Source organism: Tamandua tetradactyla, chromosome 20 (assembly GCF_023851605.1).
Source record: "Tamandua tetradactyla isolate mTamTet1 chromosome 20, mTamTet1.pri, whole genome shotgun sequence".
NCBI classification, from domain to species: domain Eukaryota; kingdom Metazoa; phylum Chordata; class Mammalia; order Pilosa; family Myrmecophagidae; genus Tamandua; species Tamandua tetradactyla.
The window spans coordinates 30,350,601-30,366,196 of record NC_135346.1 but is presented as its reverse complement, the minus strand read 5'-3'; the positions used below and the strand labels follow the sequence as shown (position 1 = coordinate 30,366,196).

The window sequence follows — 15,596 nt, the reverse complement described above, 5'->3', positions numbered from 1 at the left end:
TTATAATAATATTGGTTCTTCAATTGTAACATATGAACCAAGCTAATGAAAAATGTCAATAATAGAGAAAATTGTGTATGTATGTAGTAGGGGGTATATGGGAACCCTGTATTTTCTGCATGACTTTTCTGTAAACCTAAACTGCTCTGAATAATAAATTTTATAGTACACTATCTTTGATAGGGTAAGAGCGAATGAAATCACTTGAAATACTGCTTATTAATAAAGTCTATGATTTAAAAAAACAAAAAATAAATAAATTTTAAAAATACATATTTAAAAAAAAAAAAAATCAGTGAGGGCAGTGCAACGGGGACTCAGTGGCAGAATTTTCACCTACCAGGCCGGAAACTTGGGTCTGATTCCCAGCGCCTGCCCATGCGTAAAAAAAATCAGTGAACTGAAGTAAAGAGCATGGATTATTAAGTTAGGGCCTATGGTAAAGGTTCCCACGTTGTAAGCTCTTACAGCATTCACATATATTCAGAGGTGTAACTGTTATTGCTAAATTCTGAGATACCAAGCTATTTGCATATAACCTGGTCATTCCCAGAAACTTCAGATATCTATGTGACTCCTGAGACTCAGAGTTAGAGCTCTGAAGCTGTGAAAGTCAGCATTACCCCACAGAGAAATTGTTTAAAAAGACTTCAACTAGAGATATGAATGAAGCTGATCTGGATAGGACTAAGGAAGATCAGAATACAGGGTAAAGGATGATATGATCCATGTTTTAAAACTTCAACTTCTGTATGAGACCAAAGGAGAGATATTTATTTCGTGAAAAATTATATTTTGGGTAGTGCATTACCTAATTTACCTTGTATGGTCAGTTTAGTTGAACACCAGAAGAACATGGAATCTTGAATAGGGTGTGAGATCTTGTTGGTTTGTCCAGGTTAGTGTAATGCCCCAATACATCTCAGAGTAATATGGGCAGTGAATAGAGAAGTATTTACAAAGTCCCCTCGGGGGACTGGGGAGAAAGGAGGAAATACTAAAATTCCCCATGTGGGGAATACCTGATGTTCTCGCAAGCAGTGGGGACAACCAAATCAATAGGCTGAGCCCTCAATCTTGGGGTTCAACCCTATGAAACATTCTTACACAGGAGAACCTAAGCCTACTTATAATTATGCCTAAGAGTCACCCCAAGAGTACCTCTTTCGTTGCTCAGATGTGGCCTCTCTCTCTGAGCCAACTCATCAGGTAAACTCACTGCCCTCCTCGCTATGTGGGACATGACTCCCAGAGGTGTATATCTCCCTGGCAATGGGGGACAGAACTCCCAGGATGAGCTGGAACCTAACATTAAGAGACTGAGGATGACTTCCTGACCAAAAGGGGGGAGAGAGAAATGAGACAAAATAAAGTTTCAGTGGCTGAGAGATTTCAAACCGAGTCAAGAGGTCATCCTGGAAGTTATGCTTATGCATTAAATACAAATCCCTTTTCAGTTTATGGTGCACTGGAGTGGCTGGAGGTAAGTACCTGAAACTGCTAAGCTGTGTTTCAGCAGCCTTGATTCTCAAAGACGGCTGCATAACTACATAGCTTTTACAAAGTAACTGTGTAATTGTGAAAACCGATGCTCCTTTTATCCAGGGTATGGACAGATGAGTAAAAAAATATGGATAATAAAAAAATAAATAATAGGGGGAATGCACTGACTTGAAAGTATCATATACCCCAGAAAAGTCATGTTTTAATCCTGATCCAAACTTGTGGGGCAGCTATTTCTTCTCATCCTAATTCAACACTGTAGGTTGGAAAGTTTTGATTAGATTTTCTCCACAGAGATGTGATACACCCTATTGTGTGTGTGACCTTTTGATTAGCTGAAGATGTGAATCCACAGGTGGGTCCTGATTAGTTTCCCGGACTCCTTTAAAAGAGAAATATTTTGGAGAAAAGACAGAAATGACAGAAACCTCAGAGCTGACAGAGAAAAAGCTGACAGAAATGACAAAGCTGGCAGAAACTTCAGAGCAGAACTAAAGCAGAGCATCTCCACAGATGCCAACAAGTGGAGAACAGAGATCTGGATGTTTGGAGATGCTTGGAGCCCAGAAGACATCGCCGTGAAATGTTAAGCAAGCCAGAACCTGGAGAGAGCAGAGGGAAGCCAAGAGATGGGAGCCAGCCCCAGAGAAGCAAAATAAGGAATCCCCACAGGAACAGAGGCTGAAAGCAACAGAGCCCAGGAGCAAGGGACAAGCAGATGCCAGCCATGTGCCTTCCCAGCTGACAGAGGTGTTCCTGACCCATCAGACTTCCTTGAATTAAGGTGTATTTCCCTGGATGCCTTAGTTTGGACAATTTTATAGGCTTAGAACTGTAAACTTGTAACTTATTAAATTCCCCTTTTAAAAAGCCATTCCACTTCTGGTATAATTGCATTCCAGCAACTTGCAAACTAACACAGGGGATAAGGGGTAAAATAAATTAAATTAGGTAGATTAAAATACTAACGGTCAATGAGAAGGATGGATAAGGAATATGGGACATATTAGTTTTTTCTTTTTTCTTTTTATTTCTTTTTCTGGAGTGATGTAAATGTTCTAAAAATGATCATGGTGATGAATACACAGTTATGTGATGATATTCTAAGCCACTGATTATACACCATGTATGGACTGTATATGTGTGAAGATTAGTCAATAAAAATATTATTTTTTAAAAAGAAGAAACAGAAGACCTTAACAAATGAATCACAAATAAAGAGATACAATCAGTCATCAAAACCTCCCTACAAAGAAAATCCCAGAGCCAGATGGCTTCACAGTTGATTTTAACAAACAATCCAAGAAGAATCAATAGCAAATCTGCTCAAACTCTTCAAAAAAGATGAAGAAAAGGAAATACTACCTAACTCATTCTATGAAGCTAACATCACTCTAATATCAAAACCTGATAAAGATACTACAAGAAAGGAAAACAAAAGACCAATTTCCCTATTAAATATAGAAGTAAAAACTCTCAACAAAATACTTGCAAAGTGAATCCAAAGACACATTAAAAGAATTATACACCACAGCCAAGAGGGGCTTATTCCAGGCATGCCAGGGTGGTTCAACACAAGAAAATCAACTAATGTAATACAACACATTAACAAATTGAAAGATAAAAATCACATGAGCATCTCAATTGACATTGAAAAGGCATTTAACAAAACTAAGCATCCTTTTTTGATAAAATACCTCAAAAGGAAGGAATCAACGGAAATTCCCTCAATATGATAAAGAGCATATATGAAAAAACAACAGCCAACATCGTACTCCACAGCGAGAGATTGAAAACCTTCAGTGAGAGATTGAAAGCCTTTTTTTCCTCAAGATCAGGAACAAGACAAGGATGCCTACTGTCACCAGTGTTATTCAACATTATGCTAGAAGTTCTAGCTACAGCAATTAGGCTAGAAAAATAAAAATTAAAAAGGCATCTAAACTGGAAAGGAAGAAGTAAATATCTCATTATTTGCATATTACATGATCTTATATTTGGAAAATCCAAGAAATCTATGACAAAGTTATCTCAGCTAATAAATTCAGCAAAGTGGTGGGATACAAGATTAATGCATAAAAACCACTAGTATTTCTAAACACTAGTAATAACCTAATCGAAGAGGCAATTAAAAATTTCCATTCTACAATAGCAACTAAAAGAATCAAGTATCTAGGAATAAACTTAACCAAGGATGTAAAGGACCCTTACATAGAAAACCACAAAACATTGCTAAAAGAAATCTAAGAAGGCCTAAATAGATGGAGAAACATTCTATGTTCATAGATAGGAAGGCTAAATGTCATTAAGATGACAATTCTACCCAAACTGACCTACAGATTCGATGCAATACCAATCAAAATTCAAACAACCTACTTTGAAGACTTAGAAAAGTTTGTTATCAAACTTATTTGGAAAAGAAAAGGACCTCAAATAGCCAAAAACATCCTAAGAAGGAAGAACAAAGTGGGACGACTTACACTTTCTGACTTAAAGCTTATTATAAAGCCACAGTGGTCAAAACAGCATGATATTAACACAACACACAGACACACTGATCTATGGAGTTGAACTGAGGGTTCAGAAATAGACCCTCAGATCTACAGTCAATTGATTTTTGACAAGGGCCCCAAATATACTGAACTGGGACAGAACAGCCTTTTCAATAAATGGTATTGAGAGAATTAGATATTCACATCCAAAGGAATGAAAGAGAACACCTAAGTCATACTCTATATAAAAATTAACTTCAAGCGTATCAAAGACCAAAATATAAGAACTAGTACCATAAAATTTTTAGAGGAAAATATAGGGAGACATTTTCAAGACCTAGGATAGGAGGTAACTTCTTGGACCTTACACCCAAAGCGCAAGCAACAAAAGAAAAAATAGATAAATGGAAACTCCTAAAGATTGTAAACTTCTGTGCTTTAAAGGACTTGGTCAAAAAAGTGAGGAGGCAGCCAATTCAAACGGAGAGAATATTTGGTAACCATATATCTGATAAGGGTTTGATATCCAATATATATAAAGAAATTCTACTATACAACAATAAAAGGACAAACACCCCAATTATGAAATGGGCAAAAGATATGAATAGATACTTCTCTGAAAAAGAAATACAAATGGCTAAAAACACATGGAAAGATGTACATATGCGTTAGCTGTTAGGGGAATGCAAATCAAAACCACAATGAGATATCATCTCACACCTATAAAAATGGCCACTATTAAACAAGCAGGAAATTACAAATGTTGGAGAGGATGTGGAGAAATAGGAACACTTATTCACGGCTGGTGGGAATGTAAAATGGTACAGGTACTGTGGAAGACAGTGGAGCAGTTCTCAGAAAACTAAATACTGAGTTGCACTAGGACTTGGCAATTCCACTACTCGGTATGCACCCAGAAAAGCTGAAAGCAAGGACTCGAACAGACATTTGCACATGCATGCTCATAGCAGAATTATTCACAATTGCCAAAAGATGGAAACAATCCAAGTACCCATCAACAGATGAGTGGATATGTGGTATGTATATACAGATATGATGGAATATTATGCAGCAGTAAGAAGGAATGAGATCCAGAAGCATGTGACAACATGGATAAACCTTAAGGATACAGTGCTGAATGAAATAAGTCAAATGCAAAAGGACAGATATTGTATGATTTCACTAATAGGAACTAACTGGAATATGTAAATTCAGAGTCTTAAAACATAGACTATAGGGTGTTTAGAGATAGACAGAAGCTAAAGAAGGGGAGCTGTCATCCAATATGTACAGAATTGTTAACAAGGTTGAACTTAAAAGTTTGGAAATGGATAGAGGTGATGGTAGCTCATTATTGGGATTATAAGTAATAGTACTGTACTGTAGTTGAATTTGGTTGAAAGTAGTTGTTTAAAATCATGTATGTCACTGATTAACACTACAAATATAAATAAGTTCTTGCATGAACTACTACAAAGGTACAACACTTGTACAAAGAGTTAATAGCAGAGTGATATATTGGGAAAAAATTATCTATTGCAAGCTATAGATTATAGTTAACTGTAATTCCTTAATATTCTTTCATCAACAGTAACAGGTGTACTACACTAATACTAGGGATCAATAATGGGGGGGATAAGAGATATGGGGTGTTTCAGGTTTTCTTTTGGTGTGTTTATTTTTTATTTGTCTCTTTGGAACAAGGAAAAAGGTCTAAAATTGAGTGTAATGATGACTGCACAACTAAGTGATAATACTAAGACACACTGATTATATACTTTGGATGGAATATACAGTAAGTGAAGATATCTCAATAAACTAGGCAAAAAAAAAGGGGGGTTCCCAGGGGAAAAAAAACGAGAGTGAAACCACTGCAGAACTGTTAGCAAGAGGTGTGCACACTCCCCCAAAAAAAGAGGTGTGCACACTCAATCAGGTCTCTGTTTACTGGAGCACCTAAATGCAAAATGGACCTTTCTGTATTGACCACATCTGGGTCCTTGGGGCAGAATACTCTAATGGGGAAGAAAATGGGGGCAGAAAAGCCTCACGGAATGAAAAAGGGAGTGATGCAGGGACCCAGCTGCTGTAAGTCAGGATGGATCCAAGAATTGAAAAATAAGGTGGCACCTAGTAAGAAAGAGAATTGAAACAAATCATAGAAGTTGGGGAGAAAGAATAGTCTCTTCTACAAATGGTGCTGGGAGAACTGGATATCTATATGCAGAAGAATGAAAGAAGACCCCCATCTCATACCATAAAAAAAAAAAAACTAACTTAAAATGGGTCAAAGACCTAATATAAGAACCAGGATTATAAAACTCCTAGAAGAAAATATAGGGAAGCAACTTCAGGATCAAACAACCCAATTCCAAAATGGGCAAAAGCCTGAATTGATATTTCTCCATAGAAGACATACAAATGGCTAAAAAGAACATGAAAAGATGCTCAACATCATTAGCTATCACGGAAATGAAGATCAAAACCACAATGAGATACCATTTCACACTCATTATAATAGCTATTATTTTAAAAAAAACATAAAATTTGAAGTGTTGGAAAGGATGTGGAGAAAGAAGCATGCTCATTCATTACTGGTGGCAATATAAAATGGTGCAGCCACTGTGGAAGACAGTTTGACGTTTTCTCAGAAAGCTAAATACAGAATTACCATATGATCTGGCATCACTCTAGTAGGTATATACCCAAAAGACTTGAGACTTGAACAGATATTTGTACAATGATATTCATAGTGGTGTTAAAAATTGCCACAAGATGTGGAAGCAACTTAAGTGTCCATCGACTGATGAATGGATAAATAAAATGTGATCTATATATACAATGAAATATTATTCCGTTTCAAAAAAGAGTGAAATCTTGATACATGCAACAATATGGATGAACCTTGAAGACATCATGTCGAGTGAAATAAGCCAGACACTAAAGGACAAATATTCCCTGATATCAAATAATTAGAATTAGCAAATGCATAGAGTTAGAATCTAGAATATAGATTACCAGAGGACAGGATGAAAGTAGCGAATGGGGAGTCAATGCTTAATTTGTACAGAAATCTATTGCAAAGTTTTGGAAATGGATGGTGGTGATGGTAGCAACACAAATATAATTAACAGCACGGAATTATGTATGAGGATGTGGTTAAAAGGGGAAAATTTAGGTTGAATATACATTAGTAGAATAAAAATTAAAAGAGAAAACATAGGACTGTACAACACCGTGAGCCCTACTATAAATGAAGGACCATGGTTAATAGAACAATTATAAAAATGTTCTTTCATGAATCATAACAAATGTATCACGCTAATGCACTGTTAATAATTCCTATTATTATGGAGAAAAAAATACACCCTAACATAAACTATGGACTATGGTTAATACTACACTTACTCTTTCATCATCTGTAACAAAGGTACCACACTAATGCAAAGTGTTAATAACAGGGGCAGGGGTATGTGGGAACACTGCATATTTTACATGATTTTTCTGTAAACCTATAACTTCTCTAACTGAAAAAAAAATGTTTAAATAAAAAGCCAGATTAAATCAGAACAAAAAAACATAGTCTTTGGGGCTCAGAACCTAGCTTCCCACAGACCCACTGTATAATCTGGGGGGACCCCCTCTCTGAGCCTCAAGCCCTCATCTGCAAAATGGAGCTACTAATCACATCCACCTGGAAAGCCAAAGCCACGTTATGAGGATGCGATGAGCTAATGGATGTAAAGGACTTAGAACAGCGCTAACAGATAGTGAGATTCAATAAACGTTAGCTGGGGCTACTTTTATCAGTAAAAGGCACCAGTAATGATGTCTGACTGCAGACTACCCAGGGAAAGCCTGGATGTGACAACCATGCAAAGTGTTTGCCTTCTAAACATTATTCTCCTAGGCACTGCTATCTGCCTAACAAAGGAAGGAGAAAGGAAAAGTTGCACTTACCAGCTGCAGGAAGGTCCCGAGCTGAAGGTCTCTCGCCAAGTGGCAGTATTGTGCCACGGGCCCTTCGGAGATGTCCAGATCATATTCATGTGGCCTAAAGCTGAGGGAGGCCTGGCCCCAGGACAAAGAAGAGACACCCAGTCACAGCCTGTCTTTGCCATCTTATGCCTGAATCCCTCTGTACCAGTTTGAAAGGATTGTGTACCCCAGAAAAGCCATGTTTTAAGCCTGATTCATCTTGTGGAGGCAGCCTCTTCTTTTCATTCCTATTCAGCACTGCAGAGTGGAAACTTGATAAGGTTATCTCCATGGATATGTGACACACCCAACTGTGGGTATTAACCTTTGATTAGAGGGAGATGTGACTCCCCCCATTCTTGAATAGTTTACCAGAATCCTTTAAATGAGGAAACATTTGGGAAAGAGCCCCAAGAGAGCCATGAGAACCAAGAAAGCCCATGTAGCCAGAGACCTTTGGAGAATAAGGAAAATGCCCCTGGGTGAGTGTCATGAGACAAGAAGCCTGCAAAGGAAGCTAGCAGACATCGCCAAGTTCACCATGTGCCTTTCCAGTTGAGAAACCCTGAACTCCATCGGCCTTCTTGAACCAAGGTATCTTACCCTGGATGCCTTAGATTGGACATTTCTATAGCCTTGCTTTAATTTGGACATTATCATGAGCTTAGAATTGTAAATTTGCAACTTAATAAATTCCCCCTATTTAAAAGCCATTCCATTCCTGGTATATTACATTCCGGCAGCTTGCAAACTAGAATACTCCCATACCATGCCCTGGAAGAGGCTGTTTAGTCCCTCTACACACCTCTTTACACACCTCTCTACACACCTCCAGGTTGTTTAGAATAGGGGAACACATGTCTATTCTATCCTTGGACAACATGGATGATTAGAAAGTTCCTCCTTAAATTGAGCCAAAGCCTTTATCCCTATTTCAGTGTTTCCCAAACTTCACACATGTGCATACAACCTTAGTGATTTTTCCTATATCTATATTCCATGTGTTCTATTAACATTTATCTTTAAATCAACTAACTTTTCCTATTTAAATCAATGCAAACAAACTTCATGACTCTACATGAAGAGAAAACCAGTAATAGTTGCCATAACTAGATGTGTAATCACTATAAAAACAAATCACTATTTTAAAATTCTTGCTGTATATCTCTGTCTGCTGAAGACTTTCAGCTTGAGGTGTGCTCTGCTGTGATAATGACATACCAGAAAAAGAGGCTTTTTCTTGACTTGGGGATTAAAGAGAGAATCACTTTCTTACTATGTGATTCCATGTTTGACACCATATCTCTCAACTGTTGGGTAAGTCCTTGGTCTAAGGAAATGAAGCCATGATGCCTCCAAATCTCTATCTGACCCTGCAAAGCCAGACTTATCGCTCACGTCACCCTGGTTTCTATCTCTCAAGGCCAAATACCTTCAGTTTCCTGCCTTCTCTTCCATGACAAGGCTCTGAGGGTCTTCTCCTTTCTGCTCACTGTGCTATAAACAGGGCCTCTTGCTGCTCAGTTCCTTGAACTTCGGGGCCAAGAAAGCAGGACCAAGCAGGGTGCTTTGACCCACACAGGGAGAGTGGAACCACAACCTCCCTTCTTTCATATGCTTCTATCAATGCCGGCCAAGATCCCAGGATCCAAAGATCCCATCATCATCTCTGACCCAGGTGGTTTGTGCAAATGGATGTGGCTGAGAACAAAACCACATAAATGGGGCAGAGTGGACAGAGTGTGTCAGCGTCAGGTGATAACAAAAATGAAATGGAGATTTGGGTGCAAGGAGATGCTGGCTGGGCATGCGAACTGGTGGCCCAATGGACTGAGTGCAGTGTAGAGAATGTTTTCATGGGTCTGCATGACATTTAAATGTTTATTAAATTGGTTGCTCACATTTACAAATCAAAAGATGTCATCTAAAAGTCTGAATTTGCAGGTTTTTGTTTTGTTTTGTTTTTCCTTAAAATCAGAACAGCTTGGCCATGTTGGGTCCACATTCTCACTTAGCAACAACCTGGCAGAACCAAGTAATGGCTGCCTTGTTTAGATTTTATACATTTGTTCACTCATTCTTTCATTCTAAATCCAAATATTATTATATGTTTAATTCTACTGAAAAAGTCTCATAAACAGTCTGTTAGACGTTAGGCTCCTATTTGCCTCATTCACATACCTGTTCATTTCACTCGATGATATTATCTGCCTGACCCCTTAGGCACCTGAGTTTGTGACCCTTACTCTAGGTGCTGATCTGGCAGAGTCAGACCCTAGTATGCTTTCACATTGCCCTCAGGGAACCTGCCCCCGAAAACCCAATGGGCTCAGGAGTTGCCCCCGCCCCAGTCTAGGGGACTGTTGGCCAAGGAATGTTGCCAATGGCCCCTCTTCTGGCCTGCAGCCAGAGACTGGATGACCTCATCCATTTGGTTCCTGCAACTGATGCCTTTGCCAAGTTGCCCAATGGACCTCACATGCCTGCTACCCAGTGAGCACATTCCAGAGCCCCACCCATAAACTCACCTCCATGTGGTCCAGGTAAGCAGCCACATTGTTCTTCAGCTCAGTTATACACAGCGACACCCAGTGGAACCTCTCTTCCAGGTCATCAAATTCCTTGTCCTTTGTCTGAAAGGGTCAAAGCCATGCATGTAGGGACTGAGAAGACATACATGGGGATGATGGGCACCAAGCACTCACATCTGAATCTTTCCTAGGGCCAACTTTTCCACAGACCCACCCATCACAGCTGTTCCTCCAGCCCCAAAGCTGAGCACACAGTTAAGCTTGGTAGTTCTGCATCTGGACCATGGAATCAGACACACAAGCCTGTGAGTTCTGGTTCGCTCACCTCCTAACTAGATGATACTGGGCAAACATTTTACACTCTCTAAGCCTCTGTCTTCTCATCTGCAAAATGGGAATAATAAGAACCACCACTTCACTGTGAGGAGGAGTAAGCACTCAATCAACCTGAGCCACTCCTAGTAGATATTCAAGGCTGGTTCCTTGCCCAGACCCAGAGACTAGGTCTCCTACCTATGTAAAGAGGCTCCAGAAGAAGAGTAGCACAAGACCCATTGGAGAAATCCCTACACTGGTTTTCAGAATCAGGTTGGAGTCCCAACTCTGCCTCTTCCTGGCTGTGCAATGCTGGGAAGTCACCTCATTTCCTGGGCTTCTGTTTCCTCATCTCCCAAAGGAGTCTAATAGCACCTACCACCTCCAGTGTTCTACCTCCCCTCCCCTCTTCCCACCACTGCACGGGGTCTTACCCCTTGGGAGAAGCTGGGGCATGCAGAACTCCAACTCCCATGCCATACTCACCTTGGGCACTAGCCCCGCCTCCTGCTTCAGCAGCTGGCTGAGCCGGGTGGTCTTCTTGGAGAGGGTGTGAGCATTGATGCGGGCCAGCCGCTCCCGCAGGCTCAGCTGCTCCACCTTGGTGTACTTGGAGGCTGCACCAACAGAGAAGAGGGAAAGCTCATTGTCCAACACTGGCCCAGGCAAGCAGGCTCCCCTGCCAGGATCACGTCCAATTAGAATAGCAAATGGTGTGGGTAAAGCACAGGGCCAGAGTTCTCCGCCCAAGGTCTGAGTCCATCTGTCAGTGAAGAGCTTTTTGTTAGCTTGTCTTTGGCAAGCAGCCACTTCTTGGGGCCTCAGTTCCCTCATCTGTAAAATGAGGCTAGCCACTTCACAGGATTGCTGATGTACCTTCTAAAGAAGAAGGATTCAAGGGAGAGGTGACTCACCCAAGGTCCCTGGGTCAGTTTTAGCCAGGCCAAGTTGGGAAACTCACTTACCAACTCCTGGCTCAGTGTTCTTTCTACTGATCTGTCACCTCTCGACCCAGATGGAAAAGGAAGGGGTGAGATCCAAAGCTGCAGAAGCCACGTGGTATGGTGGTGAAGAGTTTAAAACTTGGCTCTGCTACCAGCTCTGAGACTTGGAGTAAATGACTTAAAGCTCTCATTTTACTTTCTGCGAAATGGGGCAATGGTACCAACCTCAGGAGATTGTTGTAAAGATTAAATAAGATAATGAATGAAAAGACATGGCATTATAAACAGTAGCTAAATCATCATTATTATATTGTCCTAGTGTGCAACTGAATTTCTCTATACTTCGAATACCACTTTATTTTCCAAACTTTTCTGTGTTAATAACCAAGAGGCAGAATTTTCCCCTGGACATAAGTGGTCTTTACCTCTGCAGCACTGACTTCATTTATCCTCCAAGGTGCTGCAACCCTGCGCTTGGATGACATAGATCTCTATGAATATGTACTGACTGGTGTAAGCCAATCTGCATCATCACATACTGGCCACAGTGATTGGTTCAAAGATGGGCACATAACACAGGCCTAAGCCAATCAACACATGACAATTCCCTAATGCGGTGACTGCTTCAAGGTGAGCACATGACCCAAGTGAAGCTCAGTTTTAATTTTTTATTGTTTAGTTTTTCTTTTTTTACTGTAGTAAAATATACATAAAATTTATCATTTAAATCATTTTTAAGGGTACAATTCAGTGGCAATAAGTACATTCAGAATGATATGTAACCATCACCATCATTTCCAGCACTTTTTCATCATTCCAAACAGAAATACCATATCCATTCAGCAATAACTCTCTCAGATTTCATTTTAATGGCTAAGGGCAGAAAAGTCCTTAGCCTGAGGGGCATGCTGTGCAGATGTGAGGACTGGAACAGCAATAAGTATAGTATTTTACTACTTCAAGGAAGCTAGCCTGAAGATGAAGCTGTCATACAGTAAAGAGCAGAGCCTCGAGAACAAAAGCAAATGGAGCCAGCACCCTGATCAAACCCTACCTAAAACTCACATTACCTCTGAGCTTGTAGTTACATAAGCCACATTTTCTCTATTGGTGAAGCCAGGTTGAGATAAGTGTTCTGTAACTGGATGCATTCTCACTGATGTATTCCCTAAATACCCCAAGTCCTTACCCACTTCTGTGCGCCTCTTGTACTCATTGATGTTGGCGATCACGTCCTGGAGGGCAGAGGTAGCCCTCTGAAGGACAGGGTAGGCACTGGCATCAGGGAGTGTGTTCTCCAGGATTTTCTGCAGCAGCAATGGGTACTTAGTAATCCTCTGCAGAGGTATTACCAATAAAAAACTGAGGCCTGAGGGTCCAGCTTGCGGCCTGAGGGAGAAGGCTGGCGTTAGGTAGGTAAAACCCACCCTTTGGGGCACCAGAGGGCCTGGGCTCTACTCCTAGCTCTGCCATTTAACTTGCTGCATGATCTCAGGCAGGCTGCCCTCCCTCTTGGGTCTTCAGTGTCCTCTTCCATAACTTGAGAGTCTACATGGTAGACAGTCACTGTCTATACTGAGTTTATCCCCTTTCTGGGTCTCGATTCCCCCCTCTAAACCAAATTCATGGTCAGTTCTCTAGCCTCAGCTTATACAATCTTCTCAACAACTCAACACTGCCTTTCTTTAAATACTTGCATCTTTTAATCCCAGAGACGGCCTCTGTGTTCTCACTTCATATTCCACAGGCCACTTTCTCAGCCTCCTCTGGGGCCTCTCTCCAATGTTGGAGTACCCTGGGACTCCTCTCCTCCCTCTCTCTCCATGTACTGGATGAGAGCCTCATTTCATCCAGTCCCATGGTTTTAAATACATCCCAAACCCAGATTACCACCTTTGACTTCTACCCAGAGCTGCAGACTCACATATTCAACTACAAACTTGATATCTCCGTTTAGACAGGTTCCAAACACAACTCTACACATTAGGGATCCATGTGATATTTCAACTAAGGAGATGGCTCTGCTGCTTCTTAAAAAAGAGTTTTTTAAAAACCAGTAACTTAAATTTTAGAGATGCATTTAAAATATTTAAAGGCAAGAAAGTCCATAATATCTGTAATTTACCTTAAATAGTCTGCATAAAAATAGATGAAGTAAACACAGCAAAATGTTAACATTGCTAATTTAGGAGATAGATATGTGAGCGGTCATTATATTATTCTATTAGTCTGAATTTTTTTCATTACAAAAAAATTTTGAAAAAAGGAAGTGCTGGAACTAATGGCATTAAGGTCCCTTCCAGGTGTTGATGACTATTCCCTGTCATATAACTTCAAGAAGTTAACCAGACTTCACAGGAAGAATCCCCCAAATCAGAGAAAAGGCTGCAGCAGTCTTTCCTTTCCTCTGGCTAGTCTTCAGAGAAACTCACTGGGTTTCTCTGAAACCTTTTCTTCCTACAAGAAGACTCACCAGTGCTGCCCAGGATCTGGCCCCATCCTTAGCTTCTTGCTCCTCTTCCTAAAGAAAAATCTCCAGACCAAACGTCCAAAAAAGGTCAACTATGAGGCTAAGAATAGGAAGGCAGATGGGAGCCCCCTTGGAGCTGCAGGGAATGGAAGGAAGGGCAGAGAGCAGCTTCAGGACGTGCCTACGCTGACCGGCTGTTCTCACCAAGCCCTGCTTGGAGTCTGGCCGACTATGGGCAGGGGATGTGGACATAATAACTAGCTATTTTCAAAACTCAGTCCTCCGGGCTTAGCTTCCATGGGCAAGGGCCAAATGCTTCATGGGGACAACTGTCATTCCACAAATCAGAGGGCAGGAGGCCCTCAAACAGATGATTACATTCCTTTTCCACAATCACCAAGGAGTTGTTACAGAATCAAAGCAGCCTCTCACATTTATTGCCTTTTGAGGGTCATTTAGAGAAAACTTTTCATTTAGCCTTTCAAAAAGGCTACAAAAATTGAAAGATAATACCCGGGACAGAGTGTGAGGAAAGCAAGATCTTTTTGGAAAGCAATTTAGCAATTTGGGAAATAAATGTACAAACCCTTTGCTCCATCTATTTCACTTCAGAAATCTACCCAATGAAATACCAGCTCAAATGAGCAAGAATAAAGGCTACTGTATTTATGATGGCAAAAAAATTGGAAACGACCTGAATATCCATTACAAGGAGAATGGCCAAATGAACTATAGTCTATGAGTTGCCCTGGAAGCAACTCTATGCTGACACTTAAAAGAACACAGAAGAATTATTCAGATTGTCATGAAAAGCTATTCATGTCCACGGTTAAGTGAAAAAAATAAGTTCTAGAGCAGCATTATAGGATGAGCCCCTTTAAAAAACTGTGTGTCAGTATATAGAAGAAAATTTGGAAGGAAAATGTTAACTTCCAGGGAGAAGGATGGGGAAACAGGAAAACAAGAGAAGGCAGACTTTTACTTTTTACCTTATATACTTATGTATTGTTTGACCTTTTTTTTCAATGACCATGCATCATTTTTATAAAACAAACACAAAATAGCCAGTAAGGGGAAAGAAAGATTATTTGCCTTCTCCAAGCTGCTGGAGCTGTCATTCTGGAATCAGTGGCACCTTGCTCTAGATTGATCTGCTCCATAAGGTAATATCTTCCACCCTGGACTACGTCACCATTCGGATGGTACTACCTAAGGCAGGGCTTCCTGCGAGGTGTCAGGGCCCAGCCTCCAACTCTTCTGTAACTAAGAAGTTAGGATTCAACACATGATCACAACAACTGAATCATCATATACATATTTCTTTTTACTTTCTAGCGTATTCTCTCTGTGAAACCTGGTGCAT

At 40.4% G+C, this 15,596-nt stretch overlaps 1 protein-coding gene across 4 annotated transcripts in view; it reads right to left on the bottom strand.

Moving 5' to 3' along the window:
- ARHGEF37 (Rho guanine nucleotide exchange factor 37) overlaps positions 1-15,596 on the bottom strand; it is a 91,242-nt gene that overhangs the window by 19,080 nt on the left and 56,566 nt on the right. For all 4 annotated transcript variants that reach the window (XM_077137387.1, XM_077137389.1, XM_077137388.1 and 1 more), the window contains exons 5-8: positions 12,953-13,152; positions 11,306-11,436; positions 10,502-10,606; positions 7,956-8,066 (exon numbers count right to left, since the gene is read on the bottom strand). In XM_077137387.1, the coding sequence (XP_076993502.1) occupies positions 7,956-8,066; positions 10,502-10,606; positions 11,306-11,436; positions 12,953-13,152 (547 nt within the window). The remainder of the gene's footprint in view (positions 1-7,955; positions 8,067-10,501; positions 10,607-11,305; positions 11,437-12,952; positions 13,153-15,596) is intronic.